Source organism: Podarcis raffonei, chromosome 12 (assembly GCF_027172205.1).
Source record: "Podarcis raffonei isolate rPodRaf1 chromosome 12, rPodRaf1.pri, whole genome shotgun sequence".
In the NCBI taxonomy this organism is placed as follows: domain Eukaryota; kingdom Metazoa; phylum Chordata; class Lepidosauria; order Squamata; family Lacertidae; genus Podarcis; species Podarcis raffonei.
In genome coordinates, this window is record NC_070613.1 from 2,091,685 (window position 1) to 2,114,510 (window position 22,826).

General features: G+C 49.6%; 2 protein-coding genes and 1 long non-coding RNA gene across 5 annotated transcripts in view; all 3 read right to left on the minus strand.

Annotated features, from left to right (window-relative positions):
- The window catches only part of LOC128398362 (zinc finger protein 268-like), a 38,464-nt gene that overhangs the window by 1,988 nt on the left and 13,650 nt on the right, over nucleotides 1-22,826 (minus strand). The window contains exons 5-10 of the mRNA XM_053359369.1: nucleotides 21,171-21,330; nucleotides 16,155-16,275; nucleotides 14,194-14,310; nucleotides 10,985-12,251; nucleotides 2,855-2,924; nucleotides 1,300-1,420 (exon numbers count right to left, since the gene is read on the minus strand). Of these exons, the coding sequence (XP_053215344.1) occupies nucleotides 1,300-1,420; nucleotides 2,855-2,924; nucleotides 10,985-12,251; nucleotides 14,194-14,310; nucleotides 16,155-16,275; nucleotides 21,171-21,330 (1,856 nt within the window). The remainder of the gene's footprint in view (nucleotides 1-1,299; nucleotides 1,421-2,854; nucleotides 2,925-10,984; nucleotides 12,252-14,193; nucleotides 14,311-16,154; nucleotides 16,276-21,170; nucleotides 21,331-22,826) is intronic.
- On the minus strand, nucleotides 1,315-3,163 carry LOC128424314 (uncharacterized). Its single transcript, XR_008332980.1, has 3 exons — nucleotides 2,855-3,163; nucleotides 1,492-1,565; nucleotides 1,315-1,420 (listed from the first exon to the last, which is right to left on the minus strand). It is a non-coding gene; the product is annotated as an uncharacterized LOC128424314 (long non-coding RNA).
- On the minus strand, nucleotides 9,648-21,839 carry LOC128424286 (zinc finger protein 135-like). Of its 3 annotated transcripts, none has more exons than XM_053410294.1 (5): nucleotides 20,801-21,839; nucleotides 16,385-16,463; nucleotides 16,155-16,275; nucleotides 14,194-14,310; nucleotides 9,648-12,251 (listed from the first exon to the last, which is right to left on the minus strand). In XM_053410294.1, exons 1-5 carry the CDS (start codon nucleotides 21,157-21,159, stop codon nucleotides 10,981-10,983), a joined length of 1,947 nt encoding a protein of 648 aa, XP_053266269.1. In that variant the 5' UTR covers nucleotides 21,160-21,839; the 3' UTR covers nucleotides 9,648-10,980. The 3 variants fall into 3 exon arrangements, with proteins under 3 accessions (XP_053266269.1, XP_053266270.1, XP_053266271.1); XM_053410295.1 differs by having other exon boundaries at nucleotides 9,648-12,248; nucleotides 20,801-21,834; XM_053410296.1 differs by lacking the exon at nucleotides 16,385-16,463 and having other exon boundaries at nucleotides 20,801-20,844.

Genomic DNA, 22,826 nt, shown 5'->3' on the forward strand with positions numbered 1-22,826 from the left:
GACTGAAATTCAACCGAGGAAGTCACTTAACAATGTTATTAAGTTTGGTTTAAATACGGTAGAGATTTATGTTTGTTTGTTTAAAAATTTTTTTGGAAAATCAATAAAATTTTTGAGAAAAAAACAAAAACAAAGCAGAGCCATGTTGGCCAGCCGGGCTCCCCACTGCGCAGGCAGGCAGGCAGCCGGTGCACTTAGCCCCGGGCAGCAGCAAAGGACGCTACACCACTGTGCCAAGCTGAGGCTCTTCCGCCATCGCTTATCAAGGCTCTCTCACAACTCTACAGGTAATAGGAAGGACAGGAGAAGGACCTGCTGGTCCAGGCCAAGTGGGGCCCGTCTAGTTCTGCATCTTTTCCTCGCAGTGGCCAACCAGTTGCCTCAATGGGAAGAAGCCCACAAACAGGATCCGAGTGCGGGAGCTGCCTCTCTGCCTGTGGTTTCCAGCAGCTGTGAAAGCAGAGAATGGCCAGCATAGCTAGCAGCCATTGAGAGCCTTCTCCTCCTTCATGAATTTGTCTCGTTGTCTTTTAAAGCCATCCCAGGTGGTTGCCATCACTCCCGTGGCAGGGAGTTGCGCAGCCTAACTATGCGTCGTGATAAGAAGGGCTTCGCCACCCAGAACATCGTAACTATTATTATTATTATTATTATTATTATTATTACAGGTAGGTAGCCGTGTTGGTCTGCCGTAGTCTAAACAAAATAAAATAAATAAATATCTGACGAAAGCTCATACCAATAACTAACTTAGTTGGTCTCTGAGGTGCTACTGGAAGGAATTTTATTATTGTTGTTGTTGTTGTTGTTGTTGTTGTTGTCACTTTACTCACAATGACTCAAAGTGGCCTACGAAAACAGAAACCACTAGAAGCACCATTTCTGTGGCAATCTGCCTTTGTTCCCAAAATAAATCTTCATGAAAAGCCATCTTCCCTGTAGTGCAAATTTACCACCACCAACACATTTCTGACTGACTCTCACATTTTTGCAAGCAATGTCCAGTAACGCAATGCACAACTCGTTTACGACTTTTGCCGACATTTGACACAAATAGATGCATTCTCGCGCGTAACAGGCACTTGGAGAACTTTGCGTCGCAAAATTCAGAGGCGTGTGAATCGGGAAGGTGAGCTGTGTTTCGGTTTGCAGGCCGGTCTGAGAACGAGAATCGGGGCAGGTCTCTTGTTCAGATGCATGCAAAATTGAAATCCCCTTCTATTGCAGACGGTGATGCTCAGGTTTGCTTGAGTGTTCCCTGCGGCCAGTTAAGTATCGCAAGGAAACCACCTGCCTTACCCAGAGAGGCGAGCAGTTCGTAGTTCTCTCGCATGACGTCCCGGTGGAGCCGTCGCTGCCAGTCCTGCAGCCCTGCCCACTCTTCTGGGGAGAAGGAAACCGTGATGTCGTCCAGCGTCACCTGCGATGACAGAGGAAGCAGCTCAGCAAAGCACCCCTCCCCAAGACCTGGGGAAATGCCAACCCAGTTACCTTATTAAATGACTACCTGCCCCCTGTCCTGTACTGCCGCGTCACCTGGGCTCCAGTGTGGGTTATGGGAGCTCCTTTGGGATGGAAGATAAGAGAGCAGTGCCAGATTTACGTATAAGCTAAGCAAGCTATAGCTTAGGTCAGACCCACAGCAGACATTTTAAGCACCTCTGCCACATGACTCCCCCTCCTCCCCGCAAAGGATTCTGGGAACTGTAGTTTGCCCTTACACCACTCCCAGCACCCTCAGCAGACGGGTGGCAGGTGGGCGCTGGAGGTGTAAATCATGACTTTGAAAAGGCGGCATCCTTGAATCAAGTCCATCGGTTTTGTTAAAGAAAATAGGTTTGCTTGGATTTTGAATCAATGTGCAATTCAGTGCCGGATTTACGGTATAAGCTAAGCAAGCTATAGCTTAGGGCCCCACTCTCTTGGGGGCCCCCAAAAAAATTAAAGGGAAAAAAACCTGGATGCACATTTCCAAAATATAAGATAAAAAAGAAATAAAATAAAAGCTACATACAGCAACAGTGTTTTGTGTTGTGTAGGCTCCTATGATGTAAGTCAGGGGTCGGCAACCTAAGGCCCAGGGGCCACAAGCGGCTCATGGGGGTCGTTTAATTGTCCCACAAGCCGCCCCTGAACCGAGCTGCCCACTCAATGAGTCCTTAAGGTCAGATAGGAAGAGTGCTGGTTCAGTGGTTAGAGCCTCTGCCTTGCCAGCAGAAGGTCCCAGGATCAGTCCCCAGACAGGGCTGCAAGAGCAGCCTGCTTGAAATCATGGAGAGCAGCTGCCGGTCAGTGTAGACCATATGGAGCAAAATGGACCACAGGTCCGTCTTAGTACAAGGCCATTTCCTATGTCAATATTCCATCCCTTGAGGCCTCCTTGGCATGCAGAAGGTCCAACCCCAGACAGCATCTCCAGGTAGGGCTAGGGGAGACCCCTGCCGGAAACCCTGGAGAGCTGCTGCCAGTCAGAGTAGACAGAGCAGACAATATTGAACTATCTCTTGTGTGATATATAGATAGATATTAGATAGATATAGATATAGATATAATTTATAAAAAAATTGGGTTGGGAAGTCTCCTCTTGAACTCCGGCAGAGCTGCTGCCGGCCCGTGTCGATAATACTGAGCTACACAGACCATGGCCTAACTCGGTATAAGGAGAGGTTTCGGGTCTCGCCTTGCGGAGGACGACCCGCTTTCCCCGGCTCTTCCCACTCCTTCCTGAGCCGGGGCCCTCTGCATGCGCGCAGAGGCATGCGCGCCTTTGTCCGCCGGGCTGGTCCCTTCTCCCGGTCCCGCCCGGGGACCCAGAGACGGGCAAATGGTGCGGGGACGGGGAGAGGGGTCCTACCGGGCCGAGCATCTCCTCCTCGGGATGCGAAGCGCCCAGGCGAGCGGGCGCCTCCGGAGGCGGATCCGAGCTGCGCGGAGAGGCCGGCGGGAGCCAGCCACCTCCAGCTCGTGAACCGGATCCGCTTCGGCCGGCGGAGGGAGGGACGGAGGAAGGAAGGGGGGAGGAGAGGAGGCGCCCTCCGGCCAGGCTGACCTGGGCACCCGGCGGGGAAGAAGGGGCTCCGCAGAGTCCCCAAATGCGTCTCCCTTTCCAAGGAGCTGGCGAGCGACGTCTCCAAATGCGCTCTGAGCGCGCGCGCCCTTCACCTCGCCCGCTCAGTTTCTCTGCCTCCACATGCCTCCTGCAGATCCTCCCCGGCTAGCCTGGCCGCGCAGGTTGCTGCGATCCTGAAGGCGCAGGGGGCAGCGGCGGATTTAGGGGAGCAGGGTGGGCGCAGTGTTTTGGCTTCGCACAGAGGACCCCTGAAATTTGAGACCCACCGCTGCAGGGAGGAAGCCGCCCTGAAATTCCAAGCCGAATGTTGTAGGAAGGTTCAGGTCAGACGGAAACAAGTCCTCCTTCACTCAGCGCGGAGTTCAGCTGTGGAACTCACTGCCACAGGAAGAAGCAGGGGTGGGCACCAACTTAGACGGTTTAGAAGAGGGTGGGACCGATTCCAGTTGCTGGAAGCCACGGGAGTGGAGAGTGTTGACTCCTCCTCTTCTTATCCCAACGGGACTGACTTGAGAGGAAACATGGATAGAATCGTGCAGTTCAGTTTCTGGATGGGTTTGCAAACGTTCAGAGTGCAATCCTAGGCAGGTCAACTTACCTGTCCCGGGATCAGTCTCCCACTAGGCTGGGAGATTGGGGTGAGATATTGACTGCTAGCCCTACTCAGAATACAGCCATGGAAGTGAACTGACAGGAATCATTCAGGTTCATTAATCCCAAGGGGTCTGCTGTGAATAGGAGTAGCATTGAACACTGCTGCTGCCAGCCAGTGCGGGTAATACTAAGCTACATGGAGGCAGGGTCTGATTCAGCATAAGGACATGTCTTGTTTGGGAAGGCCGTAACTCAGTGCCAGACCATCTGCCCTGCATGCAAAGGCCCCAGGTGCCATCACCAGCCTCTCCTGGTAGAGGCTGTGAACGTCCCTCGTCTGAAATCCTGGAGATGCCACTCAGTGTAGACAATATAGGACTAGCTATATCTCAGTATAAGGGAGCTTCCTGTGTTTTATGGTGGGAGTTGGGTTGCAGCCTTATGCAACTCAGAAAGTTCTTGCTCATTTTATATAAATGTTTATTTGAAACGGCTCCTTGTTGCACTTCAAATAATGTGTTCTGGATCCAGAAACTTCCAGCGCTTCACTTAAAATACCACCAAAAAAAGTGTTTCACGGCACCTTAAAGAGAATTCTTACATTCTCTTTTTGTATAATGCTTGACTATGAGATATATAGCTATCCTATATATATAGATATATACCGGTAGGTCCATAGGCAACAAAATCGCCACCATGCGTGACTTTTTTGTCTCGCAGGGGATTGACCTGGCTTGTGTGACGGAGACCTGGGTACGGGAAGGCGAAGTAGTCTCCCTACATGAGATAACACCCCCAGGTTTCTCTGTCCTCCATCAATCGCGGACTGTGGGTCGGGGGGGAGGAGTAGCGTTGTTAATCGGGGAGGATTGCTCTTTCAGAGCTCTGCCATCACCGGCAATCTCCGGCATTGAATGTGTAGGTCTCGTGTGGGGCACCAAGGAGAGCTTGGCTGTCTGGCTGGTGTACCGACCACCCAGCACACCTGCAGCCACCCTGTCAGACCTGCTGGAGGTGGTGGCAGGCTGGGCCTTGGAGTTCCCAAACCTACTGGTTTTGGGAGACTTCAACGTCCATGCCGATGCCGCTCCCTCCTCACAGGCTCTGGACCTAGTGACTTCCATGGCAACACTAGGGCTCTCCCAGTTTGTTTTGGGCCCCACTCATCAAGCAGCCCACACGCTGGATCTGATCTTTGGGGCTGGCATAGATGTGATCATGCTCCCCCCTGTGGAAGTGCATTGGTCTGATCACTACGCTTTGAAAGCCAAGATTGACTTCCCGCTCCTCCCCGGCTCGGGTGGCGAACCTATTTGGGCTCGTCCGCGAAAACTGATGGATCCTGATAGATTCCGACAAGCCTTGCGGGGCCCTGCTCCTCCTGGCGACTCATTAGATGACCTTGTTGAGGACTGGAATAACCGGCTCTTGGCAGCCATTGATGAGATCGCGCCTAAGCGCCCTCTGCGACCCCGCCGAAACCGGGCCCCTTGGTTTACTGAGGAGCTCCGGAAAATGAAGCGGGATCTCAGACGGCTAGAGCGAGTATGGCGAGGACTCGTGACGGAGCCTCAAGAACATCTTATAGGACGCTTATGAAAGCCTATGAGATGGCTATGAAAGCTGCTAAGAAATCTTACTTTGCAGCTTCCATTGCATCCGCTAGCTCTCGCCCGGCACAACTTTTTAGAATAATTAGGTCAATAACGTCCTTAGGAGGACAACCAAATTTAAGCACAAATTCGACCCACAGCTGTGAGGCATTTGCGAGCTTTTTTGTGGAGAAAGTCCTGTTGCTCCGCCGTGACCTCCCTGCCAATTTAGATACAGTGACTGGAGGCCCCTCGACTGACTTCAGGTCCAGTGTTGGACCATTTCGATCGGATACTCCCTACTGATGTGGATAGATCACCACCACCTGCCTCCTTGATCCGTGCCCGTCTTGGCTGATTAGGGAGTGTCCAGATGTTACGCGGACTCCCCATGGTTGAAATTATCAATTTGTCCCTTGACACGGGGACATTCCCAGGGGAACTGAAGGAAGCAGTGGTGTGTCCACTCTTAAAGAAAACTTCATTAGATCCCTTAGACCTATCCAATTACCGCCCCGTTTCAAATCTTCCATACCTGGGTAAGGTAATTGAGAGAGCGGTTGCTGAACAGCTTGGTAGGTTTCTGGAGGAAACATCGGCATTAGATCCATTTCAGTCCGGTTTCCGTCCTGGTTTTGGGACGGAGACGGCTCTGGTTGCCCTAACAGATGATCTCCGTAGACAGCTGGATCAAGGCGGGTCAGGACTGCTGATCCTTTTAGATTTGTCAGCAGCCTTTGACATGGTCAATCATGATCTTCTGGACCACCGCCTTGCAGACGTGGGGATACAGGGCATAGCCCATAACTGGTTGTGTTCTTTTATCTCTGGCCGGGGACAGAGGGTGGCACTAGAGAGGGAAATGTCGTCGCGCCACTCCTTGGTGTGTGGAGTGCCGCAGGGCACAATCCTCTTCCCGATGCTTTTAAACATCTTTATGCGCCCCCTTGCCCAGATTATCCGGAGCTTTGGGCTGGGCTGTCACCAATATGCTGATGACACTCAGCTCTATCTGCTGATGGATGGCCACACCGACTCAGCCCCAAACACACTGACCAGATGCTTGGAAGCTGTGGCTGGATGGTTTCGTGGGAGCCGCTTGAAACTAAATCCTTCGAAGACAGAGGTCCTATGGCTGGGTCGGGATGGCATGGGGATGAGGGACCAACTCCCTTCTCTTGCGGGGGCCCAATTAGGACCATTGCCTTCCGTTACAAGTTTGGGTGTAATCCTTGACACCTCCCTTTCCATGGAGGCACAGGTTACAGCAACAGCCAAGGCGACATTTTCCCACCTTCGCCGCATCAAACAGTTGATCCCTTACCTTTCCCGCCCCGACCTGGCCACAGTGATCCATGCAACGGTCATCTCCAGGCTTGACTACTGTGATTCGCTCTACGCAGGGCTGCCCTTGAAGCTGTCCCAGAAACTCCAGCGGGTGCAGAATGCTGCAGCGAGGCTCCTCACGAGGTCTATGCCATGGGAGCATATTCACCCAGTGCTTTTCAAGCTGCACTGGCTCCCGGTGGAGTACAGGGTCAGATTTAAGGTGCTGCTTTTGACCTTTAAAGCCCTTCACGGCCTAGGACCCTCGTACCTACGGGACCGCCTCTCCCGGTATGCCCCACGGAGAGCCTCAAGGTCCATAAATAGCAACACCCTAGTGGCCCCAGGCCCTAAGGAAGTTAGATTGGCTTCAACCAGAGCCAGGGCCTTTTCAACTCTGGCCCCGGCCTGGTGGAATGCTCTGCCTCATGAGACCAGGGCCCTGCAGGATCTGATTTCTTTCCATTTGGATCCCTTCCAATCAGGATTCAGGCCTCACCATGGGACTGAAACTGCCTTGGTCGCGCTGGTTGATGATCTCCGGCGGGCTAGGGACAAAGGTGAGAGCTGTTTCCTAGTTCTGCTGGATCTCTCAGCGGCCTTTGACACCATCGACCATAACATCCTTCTGGACCGTCTAGAGGGGCTGGGAGCTGGGGGCACTGTCATACAGTGGTTCCGCTCCTTCCTCCTGGGCCGTGTCCAGAAAGTGGTGGTGGGGGATGAGTGTTCAGACCCCTGGGCTCTCACTTGTGGGGTGCCTCAGGGTTCTGTCCTCTCCCCCATGCTTTTTAATATCTATATGAAGCCGCTGGGAGAGATCATCAGGGGGTTTGGACTGGGTGTTCATCAGTATGCAGATGACACCCAGCTCTACCTCTCCTTTAAATCAGAACCAGTGAAGGCAGTGAAGGTCCTGTGTGAGTGCCTGGACGCGGTTGGAGGATGGATGGCGGCTAACAAATTGAGGTTGAATCCTGACAAGACAGAAGTACTGTTTTTGGGGGACAGGGAGCGGGTTGGTGTGGGGGATTCCCTGGTCTTGAATGGGGTAACTGTGCCCCTGAAGGACCAGGTGCGCAGCCTGGGAGTCATTTTGGACTCACAGCTGTCCATGGAGGCGCAGGTTAACTCTGTGTCCAGGGCAGCTGTCTACCAGCTCCACCTGGTACGCAGGCTAAGACCCTACCTGCCCGCGAACTGTCTCGCCAGAGTGGTGCATGCTCTAGTTATCTCACGCTTGGACTACTGCAACGCGCTCTACGTGGGGCTACCTTTGAAGGTGACCCGGAAACTGCAATTAATCCAGAATGCGGCAGCTAGACTGGTGACTGGGAGTGGCCGCCGGGACCACATAACACCAGTTCTGAGAGATCTGCATTGGCTCCCAGTACGTTTCCGAGCACGATTCAAAGGGTTGGTGCTGACCTTTAAAGCCCTAAACGGCCTCGGTCCTGTATACCTGAAGGAGCGTCTCCACCCCCATCGTTCAGCCCGGACACTGAGATCCAGCGCCGAGGGCCTTCTGGCGGTTCCCTCATTGCGAGAAGTGAGGCTACAGGGAACCAGACAGAGGGCCTTCTCGGTAGTGGCGCCCGCCCTGTGGAACGCCCTCCCATCAGATGTCAAAGAGATAAATAATTACCTGACATTCAGAAGACATCTTAAGGCAGCCCTGTTCAGGGAAGTTTTTAATATGTAACGCTGTACTGTTTTTAACACTGATTGGGAGCCGCCCAGAGTGGCTGGGGAAACTCAGCCAGATGGGCGGGGTATAAATAATAAATTATTATTATTATTATTATTATTTCCGCAGGGCCTGTAAGACAGAGTTGTTCCGCCTGGCCTTTGGCTTGGAGCCAATTTGATTCCCTCCCTCCCTCTCTCTCTTTTTTCTTTTCCTTCTCCTCCTGCAATGAGGCTACATTTTAATATTTTAATGTTCCATTATTTTAATGTTGTATTTTATTTTTGTTTTTAAGTTGTAATCATTCTTCTTGTTTTTATTATTGCTTGTAAGCCGCTCTGAGCCCGGCCTTGGCTGGGGAGGGCGGGGTATAAATAAAAAATTATTATTATTATTATTATACAATCTACATTCTAGGAAATTTGATTGCTACTGTTTGAATTTTTCTCGCTCTCCTTTAAGCCACTAACTTTACAAATAACAACGAATTTATTACAGTCTACAGCAGATCACCGCAACATACTTGGAACATGGAACTGCTGCATTAGGATACGTGAAGAGGTTGAAATGCAATCTCTTGCCAGTGAGATCATTATCACCACCTGCCCTTTCCACACTTCCTCTCCTCCGGACCTGGCTGCCTACATTCCTGATCCTCAAACCACATGTGCGCATAGCACCACACTTCTTGCAAGAACTTTTGCTGGGTCTCTGAAGGTGCCGCATGCCTCCGATATTGCATTTCTTGCAACAGACCAAGGCAGCTTCTTCTCTGGCATGTAAACACCAATTCACTTTCCCATCTCCTGTCAGGACAGAGACAACGAAGCACCTCATGGAGCACAGTTTCAAATGGTTTTTAATGTTGTTTTTAATGCTGTAATCACACCCTGGGAACTTGGGGTAAAGAATGCGTAAAGAATACAGTGGTAGTACCTCGGGTTAATTACTTAATTCGTTCCGGAGGTCCATTCTTAACCTGAAACTGTTCTTAATCTGAAGCACCACTTTAGCTAATGGGGCCTCCCGCTGCTGCCGTGCCGCCGGAGCACGATTTCTGTTCTCCTCCTGAAGCAAAGTTCTTAACCGGAAGCACTATTTCTGGGTCAGCGGAGTCTGTAACCTGAAACGTATGTAACCCGAGGTACCACTGTACATTAATAATAATAGTTAAACTGTGGAACTCCCTGCCACAGATTTATCTTCCTCACTGTCTCTTAGCGCTGGCCTGGGTCAAAACAACCTGTTGATTCTACCATGAAAGAATGGCTCTTAGCTAATTGATGTGTTTCATTAAGAGAAAAATCATTGTCGATATTTACTACAACTTCTTACAAAGCTTTTGTGTGAAAAAGAAAATCAACTTTTGAGATCAGGGTTTGAGGATTGAAGAAAACATTGGTTTATAGAACGCAGAATTGTTGGGGTGGATATTTTGAAGTTCTCCTTTTTCTTTTCCCCTTTTCAGTTTGTTTTTGTTTAACTGGTTTGTCTTTAATATTCCAATACCCAAATACTGGGTATTTCATATTAACATTTGCATATCTTTTTTCAAACTTGAAATTCCCCACCTCTGCTTGAACATAACTTCTAGAAACACAAGGAGTGGGGGGGCAGGACAGAGAGGGGTCTGGCCCACACAGAAGAATCATTAAAGGGAACAAGGTCACTCCCAGTTAGAGATTCCCTTTTCAGGCTGGGCCAGTGACTCCCAAACTGGGATGGCTCAAGAGGGGAGTAAACAACTATCAAACTTTGAAAAGTGGCTACCACCAGTCCAAGCCCCTAAGGTTTGTTGAATGAGTTAAACTAAACAGTGTAATTGCATTTTGAAAAACTGCAACTGAGCGCTTCTCTTTTGAATTTTATGGTGCTGTTATCTTCCACAGTGGGTCATGCAGACCACTAGGCTGAAGAATGCTTTTTATAGGTGCATCTGCAGCAGCACAACCGGGCGCCTTCCTCTGCCCCAACTGCAACAAAACATGTCTCTCCTGCATCAGTCTCTGCAGCCACGCCAGGCGCTGTAACTCGCCAATGGTTTAACTTCATCCCCAAAGGAGCACTCCTGCATTGTCCCGGCAGGAAGGGGGGTTGGCCAAAAAGGTTTGGGAACCAAGCAGGTTGGCATGTTTTCATCTATCACGGAATTGTCGGACGCAGAGGAATGGGAGGAGGAACCAGACGGCGAACCCCAAGGGAAGAAGGCTCAGAGCCTGGGGAGGGGCAGTGGGATGCCAATAAATGGGAAGGAGGAGGAGACTTGGAAGAGGAGGTGTTGGAATCTGAAGAAGCAACAGGGCTTAGTGAGCGGGAGGAGTCTGTGGCAGAGAGCAGTCCAGACTTAGAGGCAGAAGCTGAAGGAGGAGAGGAGGGAGGTCAAGAGGCAGAGATGGGTCAGGCTGGGGAAGAGGCATCGGCGTCTCCCCCTCCTGGTGCAACAAGCTCACCTCTGCCATGCTCTCCCAGAACCAGAAGAGGCATGAAAAGGGCAGAGGAGAGAGAGGCTTCTTGCAGGCGCAGTCTCCAATTGCTTGGGGAAAGCACTGCAGTGACGGGGACTTTCGGTCTCAAAAACTAATCGGAGGGCACGACACGAGTTGCTTTCTTCATGAGGCTTGACTTGCTCAGTGTGATGTACTGCTGTCAAAATGCAAGGCTCCCTCCCAAAAGGACGCCAGGATTAGACTCTCTGCGGGAGCCATCTCTCCTCACCTGTGGCTCCTCTGATGCAACAGGAGGGATTTCCGCTGCGGAAACTTCCTCCCACAATGAGCACACCCAAAAGGCAACTTTTCAGGGGGGGCAGTTGCATGCAGAGAGGTGGGCTGCTTCCGACCCCCGCCTCTCCCGCTGGGGGATTTGGCCTCTGCCTGGGCCGGGCCAGCGTCCCCGGCGGACAAAGACTCTTGTTCGTGAGTCAGCAGATGGGCCCTCATGATCCGCTTGTCGCGGAAGCGCTTCTCGCACCTGGGGCAGGCGTGGGGCTTCTCCTTTGCCTTCTGCAGGGCTCGTCCCGTGCCGTCGCTGGGGGGGAGCACCTCTCCCCGGTGCACCTTCAGGTGGCTGTTGAGGTGCTGCTTCTGCCGGCAGGCCTTGCCGCAGAAGGGGCAGCTGTAGGGGCGCTCACCCGTGTGCATCCGGTTGTGGATACTGAGCGTCGCCCGGTCCCGGAAGGTCTTCCCGCACTCGGCACACGAGTAGGGCCTTTCTCCAGTGTGCAGGCGGAGGTGCTTGAGGAAGTGCTGCTTGTAGGCGAAGCGGCGCCCGCAGGCCTCGCACAAGAAGCACTTCTCGCCTGTGTGGACGAGCTGGTGGCTGCGGAGGCCACGCTCCTGCACGAAGGTCTTCCCGCACTCCTGGCACGGGTAGGGGCGCTCGGTGGCGTGGCAGTCCATGTGCGCCACCAGGATCTGCTTCAGGCGGAAGCTGCTCCCGCACTGGGCGCATGAGAAGGGGCGCTCGGTGGAGTGGGTTCCCTGGTGCTTCCGGAGGCTCTGGGGCGTGCCAAAGCCCTTGCCACACTGGGCGCACACGTGGGGCTTCCGGGGGTCCGGCGGGCGCTGCAGGTGGCTCAGCAGCTGCAGCTTGGCGGCCAGGCGCTTCTTGCCCCCGCAGGCGGCCTCCGCGGGGGTAGGCGGGCTCCGCTTGGGGCGCAGGTGGGTCTTGATGTGCCGTTTCAGGTCCCCCCGCGAGGGGAAGCCCTTGGGGCACAGGTGGCACTTGAAGGGCCGCTCCCCGGTGTGCGTCCGGATGTGGATGGCCATCGCCACGTTGCTCAGGAAGCTCTTGCCACACTCGGGACACTTTGCAGGTTTCATCTTCAGTGTCAACTTTGGGGCCCCCTTGTCCTTGGGGGGCACGATCGCCATCTGTTTCTCTGTTGTTGAAGACGGGACCTTCTTCCTTCTCCCTCGCCGCCGCCGAATGGGGGCTGCCCTTTCGAGGTCTTCATCGTCTGCCATCCTGATGCCATCTCCTGCTGGGAAGAAAGGAAAGGGAGTCAGCGTCACTGATGGGGGGTTGGGGGAGAAATCTCACATACAATCTGCCAGCAGGACTGAGACACGTTTTATTGACAGTTGTCCACCTCCCGACTTTCGCAAGATTTGACAGAGAACAGAGATGATCCATAAGGGAGTACAGTCATACCTCTTGTTGCGTTTGCTTCATGATACGTTTTTTCAGGTTGTGTCCCGCGGCGATCCGGAAGTACCGGAAAGGGTTACTTCCGGGTTTCACCACTCGCACAAGTGTGCAAAATGACATCACGCGCATGTGCAGAAGCGGCGAATCACGACCCGCGCGTGTGCAGACACGGGTTGCATTCCTTTCAGGTTGCGAACGGGGCTCCGGAACGGATCCCGTTCACAACCAGAGGCACCACTGTACAAGAGAAAAATCTGGCCATAGACCGGAAGACAGAATCGCCAGAAAGCTTCACAAACTCCCAGGTTCAGGACCTCTGCAACCAACAGCCTTCCTCCTTCAGTAGGAGGTGGTGGCGGCAAGATGAGAAGGGAAAGAGGTGTCCCCTATGTATCAAAACCTGCACAAGAGGAGGAAATGGGCATGCCAGCGCTACCAGAAATATCTTTGCCCATCAGTACGTCACCTTTGCCAAAATACTGCCTCATCTTCGCCTGCCAGTTCTGCGCAATCAGTGGCTTAAAAGGTGCAACCGGCCAGTAATGCCGGCAGTCCTGTGAACAGATTTTCATCTCTAATTGCAAAATCATTTCTAATTTTCATCTCTAGTTGCAACACTGTACAGCCGTCAGTGTCTGCTGGTGCAATCAGATTTAGTGCTCCTATTGCAAAAGCATCTGATCCTTCAGGACCCGAGGATACCCCAGTATTGCCTCTGCGCAATGCAGCGGTCAATAGCGTCAAAGCGAGAATGTGAGTGTGATGGTCCCTTTAAGCCTGCAAAAATCCTGAAAGAAGGAAGCGTGCTGGGTATTTTAAAGAGTCCTGGCTTTGCTTCAACCACAAACTCATCAGCAGCCGTGCCGCCTGTTGCAGCAAGCACAGTAGTTTACACAAGGCCTGCAAGAAGTACTTTCTCTGGAACTGTTTCAGGACTTGGAGATGCTTTGAAACAAGAGCCAGCCCACAGGCAGTGTGATGCAAGTCTTGTGCAAAATAAGCTGGCAGGTAACAAATGTGCAGCCTGCCAAGGGTCTAAAATGCCAATGTCAGACGGTACTAAGCAGACTGGTACTTTTAACTCAGCCATTAAATCAGCTCTTTCCACAAGGGGGATACAGGACTTCAGAGAGAAGTTTAAGGCGGCAGCTGGCACTTGGGCCTCCCGACTTTCCCGCAAGGCCTCCCTCCCGTGTCAGCGTCACAACATCCCTGCAAGGCAGGTGAGGATGGGAGTCTCGTGGCCTGGGCCCTTTGCAACACCTCCTCTTTCCCTCCCCAAGAGGACAACTCCCACTTGGCAGCGTGCAATTCTGGTGGACCTTTGTGGAAACAGAAGAAGTCACCTCAGACCAACCCAGACCTATTGGGCCACCTAGGGATGTCTACACGGGCTGGCAGCAGCTTTCCCCCCTAAAAATAAAACAATATTCTAGTCCTTGTGGTTCCGCAAAAGGGGCTGGTTGACAATTCAGCTCAGGAAGTCGCCTTCCGCTATGTCAGATCTATTAGCCTGCCTAGCTCAGTGGTGCCTGCACTGGTTGGCAGCAGTTCTCCAGCAGGGCTGTCTCCCAAATCGATCTGAAGACGTCAAGGACTGGACCTGCTGGTCTTTTGCCTGAAAAGCAAGCGCTCCAGCTCTGAGCTCTACGGTTAAGACCTCCCAACTGCAAAGATTTCGCAGGGCGAATTTGAGGCCAGTCTACCTCAAAGGGCTGTTGTGCAGCTTTCAAAAAGAGAGTGGGGGGAACCAGAACGCAACATGGACTACTGACCTAGCCACTGGCCTGAAGGGTCTCTCCACTGGGGGGGCTTCCAAAACTCTCCGACGCACAGCTCGGCCTCCTCCCGTTCAATTTTGCTGATGATCTCCGGTTTCACAGACAAGCGGCCTGCGTGGGAGAGAGACACTTCCATTTTATTTTGGTAGTATTTCAGGCCAGCGGCCCACCTAGTGCAGCATCAGAGAATTGTTGCGTTGGAAGGGGGCCTGCGGGTCATCTAGCCCAACCCCCGGCAATGCAGGCATCTTGTCCAGATGCCTATTACAGGAAGCGCCCAGGAAAGTGGAACAGAGCCATCCTAGCCAGGAGCCCTCCATAGCCCTCTCTTCCTCCATGGATTCGCATGATCCTCTTTCAAAGCCACCCAAGTTAGTGGCCATCCTGTGGCGGGGAGTTCCACAGTTTAACCCTGTGATACACGAAGGACTTGACTGCAGTTTATAAAGGCTAATTCGAATGGCGTTTGAGTCCTTCTTCCCACCGCCCACGGTAAGAAGAGGATCCTGGACTAGACAGGAGTTTGGTCTGATCCTGTGGGATGTGAAATACAAGAGCAGTCAAGTACAACATTCCTAGAGTGCACATGTTTACACATGGGGAGGAATGTTTGTCCAGCCAGCAGGTAAACTTCCTGTTTCCTTCTGGGCTGGGACAGACTTCCTCTCCATGGGACTAGAGGTGGGCATGGCCTCACCTGTGCAGGTAACGACAAAAGCACAGGGCAGGGCAGCCAACTCTCTTTCACCACATGCATCAAAGAAGCAACATCTGCTTAGTCAAAGATGCTCTCTTAGCATCCAGCCATGAGAAGACAAAGGGACTGTCTCCTTATGAGATACTTTCCAGGTATATGTTACTTTTCTAAGCTAAGTCTGCCTTCTGGGATCCACTTGTGAACAGAATGTGAGTGAGTAAACTCTTTTTATACATTTCTAGAAGACTGTGTTGTGTCTTATCTTTTATGAGGGAATAAGGGGGAAATACCAGAACAGTTATTATAGAGGCTTTAGCGAACCTGAGCAAACGCATCCGCTGTGAGTTTAAAAGGGGGAATGTTACTCTGCTAAATTGTGAACTTGTTTATACAAGTTGCAAAGGCTATAATCAGACATTATATCCTCTCCTGCATCCCTGAACATTCCCACAGATCCAGCAGCCAGGGACAAATTCTGCCCCTTTCCCAATACGCTGGAGGTCACCCAGTGAAGTCAAATGGTGGGCAGTGCCATTGAAACCTCTTTACGGAAGGCATTTAACCCACCAACTCTGGAGGATAATCTCTGAATGGCTGTTAGCTCGGATGGCTGCTTAACAGAACCTCCACAGTCAGGGGTAGTATATCGCTCAGTCTCAGATGCTGTGAAAAGAGCATGAATATCGCGTGCTGTTTGCGGCTGACCACCTTCAGTGAGAAGGAAGAACTCTCTGAGCCTGGGCGAAAATGATCTCTTCTATTTAGCAAAACGATACTTGTGGAGAAATTTCATGGACTCTTTTTCAGATTATCCAAGTCAAATGAAATTGCAGGCAGGTTTGGAAATCCAAGCAAAGGAATGAGAATGAAAAAGGAATGTAACGTAGGATATATGTAATAGAAATAAGTATTATTTCTAAGGCAGTGGAGAAAAGGATTTGAACAGAAACATCACGGAAGGGTGAAAAAGACAAAATGCTAAGGGGATACTGTACGGAAACGGAACTAAATTTGTTAAATTGTATGTCCATCAATTTTTTAAAATATGATTAAGAAAGGGAAATTCATGGAGGACGATGGGCCTGTCAATCAAACAGCAGCCGTGAGAGCTAAATTGAACCTCCACAGGCAGAGGCAGTCTACTTCTGAGTAACTAATGGGCTCTGCAAATGAAGCCAGGGTTGGACCACTGGACCAACCACCGTGACCTTGCCCACCCGCCAGCGAACCAAGTTCCAGAGGACAGCGGTATATTTACCCACGGAAAGGACCGCCTCGTAGTTTTCCACCATCACACCCCGGTAGAGTTCCTTCTGCCACGGAATTAATTCCGCCCACTCTTCCCGGCAGAAGTAGACGGCCACGTCCTCAAACGTCACCTGCGGAAACGAAGATGTAGAATCGTAGAGGGGGAAGGGACCCCCAAAGGTCATCCAGCCCCACCCCCGGCAACGCAGGAAGTCAAAGCTGTGAGGGAAGCCAATGTACCTCCATGAAAGATGCCGAGGTTTGCCACAACACAGTCCTCCTCACCTCAAAAACAAACCCTACGACCGCCTCAGGTTTTCTGGAATATGGCATTAATGTAATTTAATTTAATTTCATGTATTTTTAATCTTTGTTGGAAGCCGCCCAGAGTAGCTGCGAAACGCAGCCAGATGGGCGGGGTACAAATAATAAATTATTATTATTATTATTATTATTATTATTATTATTACAGACCAGTGTCAAGGCTGAGTGCCAAAGGCAAATCTGGATGACATGCGGTGACAACACCGCATGTTACGATATTAGAGAAAACGTAATGAAGATGTTATACAGATGGTACCTAACCAAATTGGCCAAGATGTATAAGAACAGTTCAGAGCTTTGTTGGTAATACCAGTGGAAATGTATTGTCCAAAGGATATATTATCTTGGCAGCAAGAATAGCAATTGCAGCTCAGTGGAAAGCGGCCCAAAATTTTACACCAAATGCTTGGGGCCACTCACTCTGGAAGAGAGCTGTCATGGAGAAAATTACAAATAATCTGAGATTTCGACCAGGACTAGAACCTCCTTTTTTATATGATTCTGCCTTCCTTGAGTTTAGGGCATTCATGGCTTTGCTAGTCTAACCTCTGCCCATTTTTAAAAAATTATTATTATTATTATTACTATTATTGTTGTTGTTGTTATTATTTATGCCCCGCCCATCTGGATGGACTTCCCCAGCCACTCTGGGCAGCTTCCAACAAAATATTAAAATACAGTAGTTCGTCAAACATTAAAAGCTTCCCTATTGCGTGTTTGATAATGGTCTTATAGACCAATTTTTAAAAACAAATAGATTACAAAAAATCTCTCAAGAAAACAAGATAATGCTGAACCACAAAATTACAGAACAGGAGGTAGAAGGTGCCATTCAGAATATGCAGTTGGGTAAATCTCCAGGGCCGGATGGCTTAACCTCAAAATACTATAGATATTTGAAAGATTGGTTAACTCAACCACTAAAGGAGGTCTGAAATGAAATTTTGGAGGGGGAAAAAGTGCCAGAGTCGTGGAAGGAAGCTTACATTACACTTATACCGAAAACTGAGTCGGAAAAGACACAACTTAAGAACTACCGCCCCATATCCCTGCTCAATGTGGATTACAAAATATTTGCTGATATTTTGGCTAATAGATTAAAAAAAGTATTAGTGGAAGAGATACATAAGGACCAAGCTGGCTTTCTCCCAGGTAGACACTTGTCTGACAACACGAGGAACATAATTAACATTTTGGAGAAGTTGCAAGTGAACATTAATACCAAAGCAGTTTTAATTTTCATAGATGCGGAGAAAGCCTTTGATAATATTTCTTGGAATTTTATAAAGAAAAATCTTCAGGGGATGGGGGTGGGTCAAGGGTTTGAAAATGGTATAAATGCAATTTACTCAGAACAAAAGGCTAAGCTAATAGTTAATAATGTGATGACAGAGGAATTTAAGATAGAGAAAGGGACACGACAAGGCTGCCCAATTTCCCCATTGCTTTTTATTTCGGTCCTGGAGGTTTTGTTAAATATGATTAGAAGGGACCGTCTGATTAAAGGTATTCAGGTCGGAGCCAAACAATACAAATTGAAAGCTTTTGCAGATGACCTAGTTTTGATGCTACAGGAGCCAGAATCTAGTACGAAAAGAGTATTAGAACTGATTCAAGAATTTGGTCATGTGGCAGGATTTAAGCTGAACAAGTAAAAAACTAAAGTTCTTGAGAAAAACTTAACACCGATTGAGAAAGAGAGGTTTCAGAAGGAGACAGGTTTAACATTAGTTAAGAAAGTAAAATATCTGGGGGTTAATATGACTGCTAAGAACTTAAACTTATTTAAAGATAACTATGAGAAATGTTGGACAGAAGTGAAAAAAGACTTAGAAATATGGTCAAATTTGAAGCTTTCCTTGTTGGGTCGAATTGCAGCTATAAAGATGAATGTATTGCCAAAAATGTTATTTTTGTTTCAATCATTGCAAATTTTGGACAAGATGGACTGTTTCAAGAAGTGGCAGAGAGATATTTCTAGATTTGTCTGGCAGGGCAAGAAGCCCAGAATAAAATTTAAAATATTAACTGACGCAAAGGAAAGAGGTGGATTTGCCCTGCCAGACCTTAAGCTTTACTAAATCAGCAGCATTCTGCTGGTTGAAAGATTGGCTGCTTCTTGAGAACACAGACATTTTGGACTTAGAAGGTTTTAATAATGTTTTTGGGTGGCATGCATATTTGTGGTATGACAAGGTTAAAGCACATAAAGCATTTAAAAACCATATTGTCAGGAAAGCATTGTTTAATGTCTGGATAAGATATAAAGACTTACGGTACTTGAAAATAAAACCCCAAGGTGGTTGTCACCAATGGAAGCAAAGGCTCAGAAAAAGCTCAATATGGAGGCCAAGTGGCCGAAATATTGGGAAATATTGGAACAAGAAGGAGACAAATTGAAATTGCAGAGTTTTGAGAAATTAAAAGATAAAGTGCGAGACTGGCTTCATTATTATCAAATAAGAGAGGCCTATAATTTGGACAAAAAAATTGGCTTCCAGGTGGAAAAATCAAAATTGGAAACAGAACTGTTAGATCCCAAAACTAAGATACTTTCAAGAATGTGTAACTTGCTGTTAAAATGGAATACGCAGGATGAAACAGTTAAATCTGCTATGATTAAATGGGCACAAGATGTTGGACATAACATTATGTTTGCTGACTGGGAACAGTTATGGACCACCGGTATGAAATTTACGGCATGTAATGTCTTAAGAGAGAATATTATGAAAATGATATACAGGTGGTACATGACACCAGTCAAGCTTGCAAAAATATATCATTTGCCCGATAACAAATGTTGGAAATGTAAAGAGACTGAAGGTACATTCTTTCACCTTTGGTGGACGTGTCCAAAGATTAAGGCTTTCTGGGAGATGATCTATAATGAAATGAAAAAGGTATTTAAATATACCTTCCTGAAGAAACCAGAGGCCTTTCTCTTGGGCATAGTCGGCCAATTGGTGCTAAAGAAGGATAGAACTTTCTTCATGTATGCAACAACAGCAGCAAGAATACTCATTGCAAAGTATTGGAAGACACAAGATTTACCCACCCTGGAAGAGTGGCAGATGAAGGTGATGCTATATGGAATTGGCGGAAATGACTGGCAGAATCCGAGACCAGGGAGAAGAGTTGGTGGAAGAAGATTGGAAGAAATTCAAAGACTATTTGCAGAAACACTGTAAAATTAATGAATGGTAAAATGATGTTGGATTGAAAATAAGTGGCATTAGCAACAAAGTTAATAAGAATATGCCAAAATGGAGTGATAATGGATGAAAATATAGAGTTACAATATGTTAAGATATAGAGTTAAGATAAATGAAAGAGGGTAAGGATTTGTTGATTTAATTATGTAAATGGGAACACAAAAAGGGGAGGTGTGAGGAGATCAAGGAAACAAGCTAATGAGTTTAAAGATACAAAAAAATGGATTTGTTTTTAATTTTTTCTTATTTATTCGTTTTTCTGTATTTTGTATTTTTATTTTTTCTATTTTATGTATTTTTGTATGTTTTTTTCTTTTTATATGTTTTCTTTTTATTCTGTAAACCTTTGTTTTTTGTAAAATCTTAATAAATATTTTATATAAAAAAAGCTTCCCTAAACAGGGCTGCCTTCAGATGTCTTCTAAAAGTCAGACAGTTGTTTATTTCTTTGACATCTGGTGGGAGGGCTTCCCACAGGGCGGGCGCCACATTCTGCTTGCCTCTTTTATAATTCTGTTCATCCTTTACTTTCCGCTTGTTGCAATAACTCTCCAATCTGCTGCGGGTACACTGCAAAATGAAAATCTATAAGCCTCATCATCATCATCAAGGCTTGGTTTCAACCAGAACTCAGTTCCAGCACCTCTCAGGTGGATGTTCATGGTGAGCTCAGCAACCCCTTTTTCTAGAAAAACAGCACCGAGGATGATGATGATGATGATTTCTGGAGAGCCACTGGCGGCCAGTATAAACAACCTTGACTGAGCTGGACCACTCAGGTCCTCCTCCTCCAGGCCTGGGAAAGAGGTGCCGGGCCCAGATTGCTGCTGTTCTGGGTTCGAAACCCGACATGTCCCCCCCCCCACCAGCGATCTCTCTCCCTCCTTCTCTCTTGGAGGGCGCGGGCGGCCCCCTCCAGCGCTTGGCAAGGCGCTGCGGGCCGGAGCTTTACGCGCGGAGCTTTACGCGCGCCTCCATCGCGCCCGGCCCGCCAGGGGGAACAAAGAGCCCGGCGGCGGCGGCGGCGGCGGCGGCGAGGGGGCGCTTGCCGGGCCGGGGAAAGGGAGCCCGGCCTGCTCGGGGCAGGCGGTGCATTGCACAAAGGCAGAGGCGCTTTTACCTCCATCCTGGAGCAAGAAGCTTCCGCGGCGGCAAGAAGGCGCAGCGGCAAGAAGGCGCAGCAGCAGCAGCAGCCCCCCAGGCTTTCCTCCGGGTCAGTTGGCAACCCGCCTGCAGAGGCGAAGCTGCAAAGAAGACTCTCGTGCAAGAAAAGCCTTTCTTCCCTGCAAGGCGGCTCCTCCCTTCCCCGACGTCACGGGGCAGCGGAAGGCACAGGAGCAGCCAGGCTTTTCTTCTGGTCCGTTGGCAACCCGGCTGCAAAGCGCCCGGCCTTTTCCTGCAAAAAATAAAAAGGCTTCTTCTCTCCCTTTCGCCTTTTCGTGCAACGCGGCTCCTCCCTCTCCGGACGTAGCAGGGCATCGGGGAGGCACAAGAGCAGCCGGGGGCGGGGCTTCCTTCGGGTCAGTTGGCAACCCGGCTGCAAAGCCCAAGACCCGGTCCGGCTGCTGCTTCGCCTTCCCTGCTGCAAAACGCGCCTCCTTTTTCTGCAACGCGGCTCCTCCCTCCAGCTTCCCAGGCCTCCTCTCTCGTCTGGTTGCGACATCCCAGATTCACGGGGGTGGAGGCGACGTGGACCCTTTTCTTGCAACTCCCCGGGATATATAGAGCGCGGGGGAGGGGTCTCCTAATTCTGGGGACCACCACCCTCTTGGTTCCATCAATGCACCACCGGTGCCCCCTACCCTATGAAAATCAGCTTTCCATTCAAATCGGTAGCAATCAATTCAGGGCCGGATTGAGGTTTGATGCGGCCCTTTCTATCAGCATCTCAAAATAATGAGTTACGATGCAAACCACCCCATGGTTCCTGGCTGAAAGATGGATGGATGGTGGCTAACAGATTGAGGTTGAATCCTGACAAGACAGAAGTACTGTTCTTGGGGGATGAGGTGGGCTGGTGTGGAGGACTCCCTGGTCCTGAATGGGGTAACTGTGGTCCTGAAGGACCAGGTGCGCAGCCTGGGAGTCATTTTGGACTCACAGCTGTCCATGGAGGCGCAGGTCAGTTCTGTGTCCAGGGCAGCTGTCTACCAGCTCCATCTGGTACGCAGGATGAGATCCTACCTGCCTGCAGACTGTCTTGCCAGAGTGGTACATGCTCTGGTTATCTCCCGCTTGGACTACTGTAATGTGCTCTATGTGGGGCTACCTTTGAAGGTGACCCGGAAACTGCAATTAATCCAGAATACATCAGCTAGACTGGTGACTGGGAGTGGCCGCAGAGACCACATAACACCGGTCCTGAAAGACCAACATTGGCTCCCAGTGAGTTTCCAAGCACAATTCAAAGGGTTGGTGTTGACCTTGAAAGCCCTAAACAGCCTCGGTCCTGTATACCTGAAGGAGCATCTCCACCCCCATCGTTCTGCCCGGACACTGAGGTCCAGCGCCAAGGGCCTTTTGGCGGTTCTCTCCCTGCGAGAAGCCAAGTTACAGGGAACCAGGCAGAGGGCCTTCTTGGTGGTGGCGCCCGTCCTGTGGAACACCCTCCTATCAGATGTCAAAGAGATAAACAACTACCTGACATTTAGAAGACATCTGAAGGCAGCCCTGTTCAGGGACGTTTTTAATGTGACCTTTTAATGTATTTTTAATCTTTGTTGGAAGCCGCCCAGAGTGGCTGGGGAAACCCGGCCAGATGGGCAGGGTACAAATAATAAATTACTATTACTATTACTTTTATAAATATTAATAATTGCGAGAGTTACAGTTAAATGATGGTGTCCTCCAAACTAATGGATGGGCCTTTCCTGCACCTCCCTTACCTGCTGATAAGCAGGACAGAAATCAGCCAGGGAGTTGTGGCTGAGCTGAGCTGGAAGCTGGAGAGACAGAGACCTGCTTGCTCCGTGCTGGATCCAAAGCTGGGACTACAAGAGAAGCAGGATCCGTTTGGGGGCTAATGACGTGAACCTCCCTGCCCACAATCTCATGCTCAGATTGTGGAAACCTTTGGGGAAAAGTGTATTTCCGAGGTTTGTTGGCTCCCTAAAGACTCATGTTCATTGGTTACATTCAAATGAAGG